This window comes from Salvelinus namaycush, chromosome 5 (assembly GCF_016432855.1).
Source record: "Salvelinus namaycush isolate Seneca chromosome 5, SaNama_1.0, whole genome shotgun sequence".
NCBI lineage: Eukaryota > Metazoa > Chordata > Actinopteri > Salmoniformes > Salmonidae > Salvelinus > Salvelinus namaycush.
The window spans coordinates 70483775-70496544 of NC_052311.1; the positions used below are offsets into that span (position 1 = coordinate 70483775).

The following is a 12770-nucleotide window of genomic DNA, read 5'->3' on the forward strand; positions in this document are numbered from 1 at the left end:
CCAACGGTCAATCATCTGACATTCTTATATCCTCTCTGTTTATCCTCCTCTAGCTACCAACGGTCAATCATCTGACATTCTTATATCCTCTCTGTTTATCTTCCTCCAGCTACCAACGGTCAATCATCTGACATTCTTATATCCTCTCTGTTTTTCCACCTCTAGCTACTGAAGGTCAATCATCTGACATTCTTATATCCTCTCTGTTTATCTTCCTCTAGCAACCAACGGTCAATCATCTGACATTCTTATATCCTCTCTGTTTATCTTCCTCTAGCAACCAACGGTCAATCATCTGACATTCTTATATCCTCTCTGTTTATCTTCCTCTAGCAACCAACGGTCATTCGGAGTGTTTGCGTTTGCTGATTGGAAATGCTGACCTCCAGAGTGCAGTGGACGTTCAAGATGGGAATGGACAGTAAGTCAATTGGATTTTGGATACAATTCCTGAAATAAAGAGATTTTGACACTAGGGATTCATCCCAAATGGCAACCTATACCCTACTTGGTGCGCTACTTTAAACCAAAGCCCTATGGGCTCAGGTCAAAACTAGTGTACGATATAGGGAATAGGTTCCCATTTAGGACTCAGCCTGGTTATTACCATTTTGTAATATGACCTGTTGTCTTGTTTATCAGAACCCCTCTGATGCTGTCGGTGCTGAGCGGACACACAGACTGTGTGTACTCACTGCTCAACAAGGGAGCCAGCGTAGAAGCCAAAGACAAGTGGGGCAGAACAGCTCTACACAGAGGGGTGAGGAGGAGAGCTGACTGTACGCGCTCACACACAGAAAGAGAGGGGGAGGCTTGTTCTGATCTAGGGATGGGGCCATTGAACTACTAGGGATGGCTTTGGTGTGGGATCTAGCATGGAATATAAATTATGCCCAAATATACCTATTATGATTCCTTATTATATAATTGATTATGACTTAATCAATTCCATTCTTGTCTCGCCTCCCTCCTAGGCAGTGACGGGTCATGAGGAGTGTGTGGAGGCCCTGCTGCAGCACAGCGCCAGCTTCCTGGTTCGGGACTGTAAGGGGCGGACCCCTGTTCACCTGGCGGCAGCGTCTGGACACATCGGGGTGCTGGGGGGGCTCCTACATGCCGCCCAGTCAGTGGAGACCCTCCCTGTCATCACAGACAACCAGGGCTACACACCATTACACTGGGCCTGCTACAACGGTACGTACTGGACTGACTGGACTGAAGCTCTTTTCTGATTCACTCTCCAACACTGTAAACATGTCCCTGAATTAGGCAGGCCTTACAACGGTACGTACTGGACTGACTGGACTGGAGCTCTATTCTCTCCTCCATGACGTGTGCACTCATTCACTCCTTCTTGTGGATTGAAAAGCATTAGATTGGTCTGGATGGAGCAATGTGGGGGAATGAACAATACTACAACACTGTGGGAGAAGTAGGGTTATGACTCTCAGTGGAGGAGCTTACACTGAAACAGGACTTTGTCAGGGATTGACATAGTATATGTTGTAGCTAAAATGTTTTTTGTGACTTCACCATTGTCAGATCCTTGGCTTTCTCTGAGGGTATTGTTGTGGTCTGCAGTGACGTTATCTTTTTCCTGTTTGTAATGTTTCCCGCTAGAGCAAAGTATTACTTTTAATTCTAAATTAAATGAATCAATCTTCCACTAGGCCATGACACGTGTGTAGAGGTGCTGCTGGAACAGGAGGTTTTCCACAAGACCGAGGGCAACTCCTTCAGCCCCCTCCACTGTGCTGTGATCAATGACAACGAGGGGGCTGCAGAGATGTTGATTGACACTCTGGGGCCGAGCATTGTCAACGCCACTGACACCAAGAACCGGTAACTACGGCACACGACAAAGTCCTTTTCTTCTGGAGAATAATGTTGTGAAAACGACCTCTGGGGTTGGATGAGGGATTGTAGAAACTATACTTGATAATAACACTCCTACTCAATATCAATGAAAACAGTTTCCTCTCTCCAGGACCCCCCTGCATGCGGCGGCCTTCACGGACCACGTGGAGTGTCTTCAGCTGCTGCTAGGTCACAACGCCCAGGTCAACTCCCCCGACACCTCCGGGAAGACCTCCCTCATGATGGCTGCTGAGAACGGACAAACCAACGCTGTCGGTATGCAGTTCCCTCTCCTCCGCTTTGCCTCGCCAGCCGGCTTAAGTTCAACAATTTGAATAAGTAACTTAATTTCCTAATGTAGTTCCTTTTCTGTTTCTCTGTCTCAGAGCTGTTGGTGAGCAGTGCCAAAGCAGAGCTCACTCTGCAGGATGCAGTCAAGAACACTGCTCTTCATCTGGCCTGCAGTAAGGTGAGCAACCCCACATGAAGATGATGTTCCTTCTGGTTTGAATTTTGTCTGACATGTTTGACTCTGTTTTTAAAGGGGCATGAAACCAGTGCCTTGTTGATATTGGAGAAGATTACAGACAGGAACCTCATCAACTCGACTAACGCAGCCTTACAGACGTACGTATGATTCAGCTGCATTAATTGGGTCATAAGGCCCTGGTCAGAAGAAGTGCACTATATAGGGAAATAGTCTGGCATTTGGGAGGTATCCTCATTTGCTGCTGGCTAATCTGACGGTACTTTCCCCTCAGGCCGTTACACGTTGCAGCCAGAAATGGTCTGACCGTGGTGGTGCAAGAGCTGTTAGCGAAGGGTGCTAGCGTGCTCGCAGTCGATGAGAATGGTAAGATCCGTAAGGCTAACACCATTTTCTTTGGTACTTTTCTTCTCATAGTGTCCACAAATGTTTCTCTCTAATCCACTGCTTGGAAAGTTCTGGGACACTAAAGTCCATGGAGAATAAGAGCACCTCCTCACAGCTGCCCACTGCACTGAGGATAGGAAACACTGTCACCACTGATAAATCCACGATAATAGAGAATTTCAATAAGCATTTCTCTACGGCTGGCCATGCTTTTCTCCTGACTACCCCGGCCAACAGCTCCACACCCCCCGCAGCTACATGCCCAAGCCACCCAGCTTCTCCTTCACCCAAATCCAGATAGCTGATGTTCTGAAAGAGCTGCAAAAACTGGACACATACAAATCAGCTGGGCTAGACAATCTGGACCATCTCTTCCTAAAATTATCCACTGCCATTGTTCACAACACCAGCAGCATACCACCCTGCATACCACTGCTGGCTTGCTTCTGAAGCTAAGCAGGGTTGGTCCTGGTCAGTTCCTGGATGGGAGACCAGGTGCTGCTGGAAGTGGTGTTGGAGGGCCAGTAGGAGGCACTCTTTCCTCTGGTCTGAAAAAATATCCCAATGCCCCAGGGCAGTGATTGGGGACACTGCCCTGTGTAGGGTGCTGTCTTTCTGATGGGACGTTAAACGGGTTTCCTGACCCCGAGGTCATTAAAGAGCCCATGGCACTTATCGTAAGAGTAGGGGTGTTAACCCCGGTGTCCTGGCTAAATTCCCAATCTGGCCCTCAAACCATCATGGTCACCTAATAATCCCCAGTTTACAATTGGCTCATTCATCCCCCTCCTCTCCCCTGTAACTATTCCCCAGGTCGTTGCTGTAAATGAGAATGTGTTCTCAGTCAACTTACCTGGTAAAATAAAGAGAGAAAAAACCCTGTTCAACCTGTCGTATCGTCCGAGATTCCTAAAGATTGGAAAGCTTCAACGGTCATCCCCCTCTTTAAAAGGGGGTGACACTCTAGACCAAAACTGTTACAGACCTATATCCATCCTGCCCTGCCTTTCCGAAAGCAAAGTTAAACAGATCACTGACCATTTCAAATCCCACCGTACCTTCTCCGCTGTGCAATCCAGTTTACGAGCTGACCACGGGTGCACCTAAGCCACACTCAAGGTACTAAACGATATCATAACCGCCATTGATAAAAGACAGTGCTGTGCAGCGGTCTTCATCAACCTGGCCAAGGCTTTCGACTCTGTCAATCACCGTATTCTTATCGGCACACTCAACAGCCTTGGTTTCTCAAATGACTGCCTCGCCTGGTTCACCAACTACTTCTCAGATAGAGTTCAGTGTGTCAAATCGGAGGGCCTGTTGTCCGAACCTCTGGCAGTCTCTGGGGCTACCACAGGGTTCAATTCTCGGGCCGACTCTTTTCTCTGTATGCATCAATGATGTCGCTCTTGCTGCGGGTGATTCCTTGATCCACCTCTACGCAGACGACACCATTCTGTATACATCTGGCCCTTCTTTGAACACTGTGTTAGCAAACCTCCAAATGAGCTTCAATGCCATACAATACTCCTTCCGTGGCCTCCAACTGCTCTTACACGCTAGTAAAACTAAATGCATGCTCTTCAACCGATCGCTGCCCGCACCCACCCGCCCATCACTACTCTGGACGGTTCTGACTTAGAATATGTGAACAACTACAAATACCTAGGTGTCTGGCTAGACTGTAAACTCTCCTTCCAGACTTATATTAAGCATCTCCAATCCAAAATTAAATTTAGAATCGGCTCCTTCACTCACGCTGCCAAACATACCCTCGTAAAACTGACTATCCTACCGATGCTCGACTTCGGCGATGTCATTTACAAAATACACTCTACTCAGACTGCATCCAATTTGCTATCACAGTGCCATCCGTTTTGCCACCAAAGCCCCATATACCACCCACCACTGTGGCCTGTATGCTCTCGTCGGCTGGCCCTCGCTACATATTCGTCGCCAGACCCACTGGCTCCAGGTCATCTATAAGTTTATGCTAGGTAAAGCTCCGCCTTATCTCAGCTCACTGGTCACAATAACAACACCCACCCGTAGCACACGCTCCAGCAGGTATATCTCACTGGTCATCCCCAAAGCCAACACCTCTTTTGGCCGCCTTTCCTTCCAGTGCTCTGCTGCCAATGACTGGAACGAATTGCAAAAATCGCTGAAGTTGGAGACTTATATTTCCCTCACTAACTTTAAACATCAGCTATCTGAGCAGCTCACCAATCACTGCAGCTGTACACAGCCCATCTGTAAATAGCCCATCCAACTACCTACCTCATCCCCATATTGTTTTTATTTACTTTTCTGCTCTTTTGCACACCATCATCTGCACATCTATTACTCCAGTGTTAATTTTCTGAATTGTAATTACTTTGCTACTATGACCTATTTATTGCCTTACCTTCTTACTCCATTTGCACACACTGTATATAGATGTTTCTATTGTTATTGACTGTACTTTTGTTTATTCCATGTGTAACTCTGTTTTTTGTCACACTGCTTTGCTTTATCTTGGCCAGGTCGCAGTTGGAAATGAGAACTTGTTCTCAACTGGCCTACCCGGTTAAATAAAATGGTCTTAACACCAGGCTAGGAGATACCAAGTTATTTCATGTTAGTAAATGGTGATGCTCCTGAAGTTATCCTCTGCTGTTCTGTTTGTGCCCCTCAGGTTACACGCCTGCCTTGGCCTGCGCCCCCAACAAAGACGTGGCGGACTGCCTGGCGCTGATCCTGGCCACCATGATGCCCGTGTCCCCCTGCACCCCGGCACCCAGCCTGTCCTTCAGTGCCATTAACCACTACACCACCAGCCCCTCCAAGAGTGTTACCTTCGACAGCCTGCCCGTGCTGCGCAGCGAGCACAGCTCCTACTGCAGCTTCAACAACATCGGCCACCGCGGCCACGACGAAGGCTTCTACAAGGATGAGGAACTCAACGACTCAGACTCAGAGACGTACTGAGAGTGGTGGTGGTCGCTGCCCAGGAGGGGAGCCAGGGAGAAGGGAGGCAAGTGCAGGCGGATGGACAGCGAAGTGGGGCAGAGGCCACAAACAAATACACACCGTGTCTTAAATCACCATAGCCAGCTTTGGGAGGGCACGAGCCAAGACAGTCCGCACAGGAGCCTTAAGAGTCCCGCAAATAGAGAGAAAAGGAGGGAGAGGGGGAGGCACAACAGGCTGGCTGGCCCACAGTCATCCTCTCGTACCACCAGGTGTCCTTCCAGCAGATACTGGACTTCAGAGGAACTGCTGCTGCTTTACCCCATCTTTACCTTTACCCACAAAGGTCCTAAACTGTCTGTCCGACAGACGGACAACCTTATGACGGCAATAACCTGTAGTCCAAGGGGATAGTAGCACTTCACTGAGAGCAAAACAGACAGGGACCAAAAGATGTGGAGGAAGCCTTTTTTAAACCTGTTTTGACTAGAAATTGTTTGGGCTGAGAAAAGACATAAGGAGTGATGTTTCATTTTAAGTTTCATGAGAGTGATTGTCTTGTTTATCCGCACACTAAGACAGTCAGAACGCACCTAGCCTCTTGTCTGTAATCCATGTGGGAGGAGGGGAAATCATACATTTTTTATGAACAAACATTTTAATAAAATCATTCATGTCTTAAGCTCTGTGGGAATCAAAAAATCGTAGTATTTGCTCTCATGAGTAATTGTAATGGAACCCTATTCCCTATACTGAATAGTACACTACTGTTGAACAGGGCCCATAGTTGTCTGGTCAAAAGCAGTGCACTCTAAAGGAAATAGGGTGCCATTTGGGATGCTGGTTTTGCATACCGGTATGTGAGCAACAGGACTTTTTGATGGGACATATTACATTTGTGTTATTAAACCTACCTGTCCTTTGGCCTCTAGAAAGTATTTTAGAAAGTAAATTATTCATTCATGTATTCTTTCTTGTGATATTTGTCATTTTGTGCCTTCGTTAGTTACTGAGGGGTGGTTAGGAGAGTAGGGGCAGCTGTATGGGCGAAAACAATGATGCACACTAAGTACTACAACGTTTGTGAAAAGCACTGATACTATCCCGAGGCATGTGAGGTGGAAAACATGTCTCCCTTGGAGAGGAGAAACACTGTAAACCAATGGTAGGACAGCAGCAATTAGATTTTCTTCTGTTGGAAAATAAATATCTATATTATTTGTCTTTGGGCTTATCAATGTTTTTTGACAGGTTTTGCTTGCTTTAACTTCAAAAAATGAAACCACTCAATCCTTTTATGTGATTGCTTGTTCAAATCCCCATTTGTGTCTCTTTTTGAAGATCATTTTAACTGGAAATATGTACAATACATTTGCTATGTTCATCAAATCAGGAACAGGAGGTTCACAGGATTTTTTCATGTCCTTATCTTTCTTTTAAACGGATGAAACTAGCATGTACATATGAAATAGTGACTGAATTCGAAACTTCCATGAATTATTTCACTATCTGAAGATTGCTGTATATTTTATGAGTAATAAAATAAAGAAATGAGTTATTTAATAATGAACTATGGGTTCTGTTTTATGTGACAACCGCAGCATAAGTCCATTTCTAGGTGTCAGGCAATGACAGTGGTGCCAATAACCCAAAAGAAAGGCTACAAGGAACAAGAATAGTCTCTTATTGGCAAAGTGATAAATTGCATGTACCTTGTACCATGTACCTAACGGTGTGGGTTATGTATTTTATTTTGCATTGCGTCCACATTACATTTTTAAGGACAATAGTAGCCTACATTTGTTTACAACTCGCAGGATTTCCATGCGTGAATTTACAACCGCACAGAGCGTTGCATCAGCACGAGATTGGAAGTGCGTCAAATCTGTACAGCATTGTTACGTCATCACTGATAAACGTTGAAACTGATGAGAAACCGCGGGAGCAGTTCAGTGATTCTCGCTAGTGCTGGAGGAGCGTTCATTTTGGCAAGGAAATGTACTGATTTTGCAAGGACATGGAGAATAAAGAGTTCAAGGTAGGCATGTTATTTATTTTTTAATTCTCAATTATATTACTGTGGATTAAATATTGTTTAACAAATGAAATAATGTCCTATCATTGCTGTAATATCAAACTACAAAGTCTATGGCCGGGGAGTCATGACAGTTGGCTAAAGGTACGTTAGAATCTGCTGTGGGTCAAGGGTTATAACACCACCCTCATATTTACGTCGTAAATTGCACGCTATTGCCTATGTAGGCTAGTGCATTACTTATGACCAAGAGCCATACACAGGTTGGCTGACGTCACGAAAAACAATGGCCGGAATGGGTGTATCTTGTTATATCTTTACAGTAAAATAAGCAAGGAGATAGACCAGATGCTTTTCAACTTTCTTTGGAGAAACCGTACCCATTACATAAGGAGAACTGTTGTAATGAACACTTATGAGAATGGTGGACTGAATTTTCTGGACTTTACTACTTTAAATAATACTTTTAAGATCAATTGGATAGGAATTGATCTTAAAAGACTAAGAAGACCCACTTCTATCTGGAATTTTATTCCTCGTCATGTCTTCTCTACTTTTGGTGGCCTTAACTTCATGTTGTTGTGCAATTATAATATTGACAAAATTCCAGTGAAACTTTCTGCTTTTCATCGGCAGGTATATTGGTTCCGAAATAATATCCTATTGGTGAGCCAACTGGTAAATGCAGAGGGTCTTTTACTCAGTTATAAGGAATTCTTATCACTTTACAAGGTCCCTGTAACACCTAAAGATTTTGCAATTGTTTTAGACGCCATTCCCTCAGGTGTTGCTCTGTTATTCAGGAATGTGTCAAGACCCTCAGAGCCTACCTTCTATTGACCCTGTTGACTCATCAGTAGGAAAGATTTGTTTCTCTTTTGGCCCATTCAACAACAGAGCGATACAAACCTTGTTTCAGCAGGATGTTGTATCTATACCTTATGTCATGCCTTATTGGAATCGATTTATTGATAATATCTGTTGGAAAAAAGTTTGGATGTTGCCACACACATACCTACTTGTTAACAAAATTAAGGAAGTTTCCTTTAAAATTATTCATAAATATTATCCTGCCAACCACTATATGAAGAAGTTTAAGGAAAACATAAACTCAAATTGCTCCTTTTGTAATGACCACCCAGAAACAGTGTTGCATCTTTTTTGGCATTGTATACATGTAAGAAAACTGTGGCCTGACATCAGTAGATTTATAATTGAACACATTTATGAAGATTTTACACTATTGTGGAGAGATGTACTGCTTGGATTCTTTACATACGATAAAAATAAGCTGAAACATTTTTATGTAATTAATTTCATTATTCTTTTGGCCAAATTTCATATACACAAATGTAAATTTACTAACAAAAAAACACCTTTTCTTATCCTACAAAAAGAAATTTAACCGTATTTTAAGACTTAAATACTCTACTAACAAAATAGCTGTTAGAATTGTAAGTGTATGTCCCTTAAGGTCCTTGTGTAATTGTAATGTGATATTGTACCCCTTAGCTCGACTGTCCATTATATATAATCTATATATACTTGTGTTCCCTTATGTACTTTCTGTATTGATTTGTTGTTAATAAAAATAAAATATATATATATATTTTTTTAAGTGTATCTTGTTATGACTAAACCTCAGCTAGCAACAATAAGCTGCGTATGGGGAATCCTAGATCTTCGGCATGTTTCAGCTCGTTGTATCTTGTTATTGATACCATGTCTTGTTTTGAGTTATTTTGACTGGTATGTCTATGCAATGGTTAAAATTCACTACCTAGCTAACCAACAACATCTGTAACAATGTATTTCAGACAAGGGCTCATTGTGCAAATGTATTTACGTTTGCAATAAACATTGAGACTAAATATAGTTTAAGCCAGCACTGTCTTATTTTGCCACATAGTTGCATTCTAGTTTCGTTACTAAACAACCAACCAGTGAAAAGAGCCCCACAGTAGAGTTGTCATAATACCCATAAAACCTAGCAGTCAAACAGGGAAATGGTTCCAATCGTTTCCCCCCCCCCATTTCTCGTATAGGCGATTTTAGAAACACATCAAATTAGGGCTGTGTTTCATGTAAACTTACCCTGGTGTGACGTTTTTATAACCATGTAAATCTCTCACGACAAGGTGACTTTTATCAATATATTCAGCTCTATTTACTCTCAGATTCGAAATGTCTAATTAGCATCAAAGTAGACATGCAAAACTACAAATCCCTGCAAGCTCCTACACGTCATCTCTAGCTGACAACTTTGCTAACACGTTTTGTATCTATTTGAAACTTGCACTTAACAGTCCACAGAATTGTCCATTTAAAGAAATGCAGCCAATTTATTCATTACATTTAGCTAACATTAGATAGTTAATGAAGAGATTCTTACTTTTGCCTCCATCAGCATCATTGTCATGACATTTGTAGTTCTTTATGATAGCCACATTAGCAGCTAATTAGCATTTCATGTTTGGGAGGTAAATACAGGTGAATATATTGATAAAAGTCACCTTGACCTAGAGATTTACACAGTTATCAAAATGTCACACCAGGGTAAGCCTACCTGAAACACAGCCCTTATTTGAAGTGTTTCTAAAATCCCCTATGTGAAAATGGAAATGTGGAAAAACAATTGGAACCATTTCCCTGTTTGACCGCTAGGTTTTATGGGTATTATGACTCATACTGTGGTACTCTATAGGGCTCCGCCAAAATAAGTGCTGTCTTTCAGAAGTCAGTGGGAATGACCTCACCCTCATAGACCTGGATGACCCCATCAATGATGCTGATGTTATGAAGGAAGTCAGGTAAGTGATGTACATTAATGACATTTGTGACTGGTTACAGGATCACATAGTCCTACAAATACAGATTCTGTAGTAGGTCACTGCCTATGGAGAGATAGGCCCAGAGCCATGTATTTGGAAAGTTGGGACATTCAAATATCTGCATTATGTTGCATTTACATCAATATGTATACATTACATGACACAGTATAATCAAAGATATCCATATGAGAGCTGGCTCCCCATGTGCAATATTGACATAAACAATATGTAACTGAACATCTATTTTATAATTGACTTTTAATGAAAGGCTAAAAGGCGCTAACATGGAGTCCTTTCTAAAAGTTTGCCAAATTCTCTCAATATATAACTCTGGATAGTCCGAGTCATCTCAGAGTATTGGAATCATAGAATTAGTGATTCTATTCAAATTCTAGAATGATTCATTCTACTTCTATGATTCTAATTCTATAATTGGAACACATCCTCACACTCACATTATAGCACATTATAGTGACCTTAGAGAGATTCCTTTTTCTGTATCTAGATCTGATAAAGATCACAGAGAGGTTGAGAGACAGACCACGTTGGAAGAGGCTGTTCTAGAGACAGATATCCAAACTCTGTCACTAGAGGCTGAAGGAGAGATTGAGATGCAGGAGGCTGATCTGAAGACAGATGGCATGTCTCAGTCACAGAAGGTTGAAGGAGAGATTGAGTTGGACGATGCTGTTGCCATCCCACCTCATCAGTCACAGGAGGTTGAAGGAGAGAGTGAGTTGGACGATGCTGTTGTCATCCCATCTCAGTCACAGGAGGTTGAAGGAGAGATTGAGTTGGACGAGGCCGTTGTCATCCCATCTCAGTCACAGGAGGTTGAAGGAGAGATTGAGTTGGACGATGCTGTTGCCATCCCACCTCAGTCACAGGAGGTTGAAGGAGAGAGTGAGTTGGACGATGCCGTTGTCATCCCATCTCAGTCACAGGAGGTTGAAGGAGAGAGTGAGTTGGACGATGCCGTTGTCATCCCACCTCATCAGTCACAGGAGGTTGAAGGAGAGATTGAGTTGGACGATGCTGTTGCCATCCCATCTCAGTCACAGGAGGTTGAAGGAGAGAGTGAGTTGGACGATGCCGTTGTCATCCCATCTCAGTCACAGGAGGTTGAAGGAGAGATTGAGTTGGATGATGCCGTTGTCATCCCACCTCAGTCACAGGAGGTTGAAGGAGAGTGTGAGTTGGACGATGCTGTTGCCATCCCACCTCAGTCACAGGAGGTTGAAGGAGAGTGTGAGTTGGACGATGCTGTTGTCATCCCACCTCAGTCACAGAAGGTTGAAGGAGAGATTGAGTTGGACGAGGCCGTTGTCATCCCACCTCAGTCACAGGAGGTTGAAGGAGAGATTGAGTTGGACGATGCTGTTGCCATCCCATCTCAGTCACAGGAGGTATGATGTATTGTGTTTTGTGTTTTAATGACGCATTGAAGATTAAAATGACAAATGAATTTTCAAAGCTTGAGCTAGTAAAGGTCTTCTAATCTAGGAGGCCAAAGGTGAGAGTGAGTTGAAGCAGGTTGATCGGAAGACAGCCACATCAACTCTGACACTGGAGGTCGAAGGAGAGAGTGTGATGCAGGAGAGTGATGATCTACAAACAGCCGGGACATCTCAATCCCAGGAGACTGAACGAGTGGCAAAGGTAAATGCTTCCAGATAACAGTGTGTGTGTACATTTCTGTTTGTGCATGCAGACAGTAGTTCGTAAACAGACATTGCATTAACAGTGCTATGGCGAATTTGATTGAATTCCAGCCTAAGTCTGCTTTCTGTCGTCCCCATCAGGCTGCAGTGGTGACCTTCACTAGCGTGACCCGCAAGGCTGCAGCCTCCCAGACCAGCCTCACCCTCAGCAGGGGAAAGAGAAGCTACCCAGACCTACACACCTTTGTGCAGGACATGAAGGATGGGTAAGTTTCTCTTTGGCTTCCCCATGCATCCCCTAGATATGTTCCCTATTAGAGCCTTGGTCAACAATAGTTCAGTATTTAAGGAATAGGGGCCATTTGGGACGCACCCATAGGGACAATTTCAATTGCACACTCCTCACGTCCTCTCTTCTCGCCTCCTTCTCAAAACCCATTGGATGAGAAAGCCCTCCCTTTTGACCTACTCGTCCAATGGGTTTTGAGAAGGAGGTGAGGAGATTGAAATTCTCCCATAGTCTCAGGTAAATACAAGGGACTCAACTGACCAATCAGGGA

General features: G+C 43.7%; 1 protein-coding gene across 1 annotated transcript in view; it reads left to right on the top strand.

Annotated features, from left to right (window-relative positions):
- ankrd28b (ankyrin repeat domain 28b) overlaps positions 1-7253 on the top strand; it is a 44449-nt gene extending 37196 nt beyond the window's left edge. Inside the window, exons 18-26 of the mRNA XM_038995130.1 lie at positions 334-421; positions 643-760; positions 975-1194; positions 1671-1842; positions 1988-2133; positions 2244-2326; positions 2402-2484; positions 2619-2710; positions 5409-7253. Coding sequence (XP_038851058.1) covers positions 334-421; positions 643-760; positions 975-1194; positions 1671-1842; positions 1988-2133; positions 2244-2326; positions 2402-2484; positions 2619-2710; positions 5409-5701 — 1295 coding nt within the window. The 3' untranslated portion in view covers positions 5702-7253. The remainder of the gene's footprint in view (positions 1-333; positions 422-642; positions 761-974; positions 1195-1670; positions 1843-1987; positions 2134-2243; positions 2327-2401; positions 2485-2618; positions 2711-5408) is intronic.
- The last annotated feature ends 5517 nt before the right edge of the window (positions 7254-12770 follow it).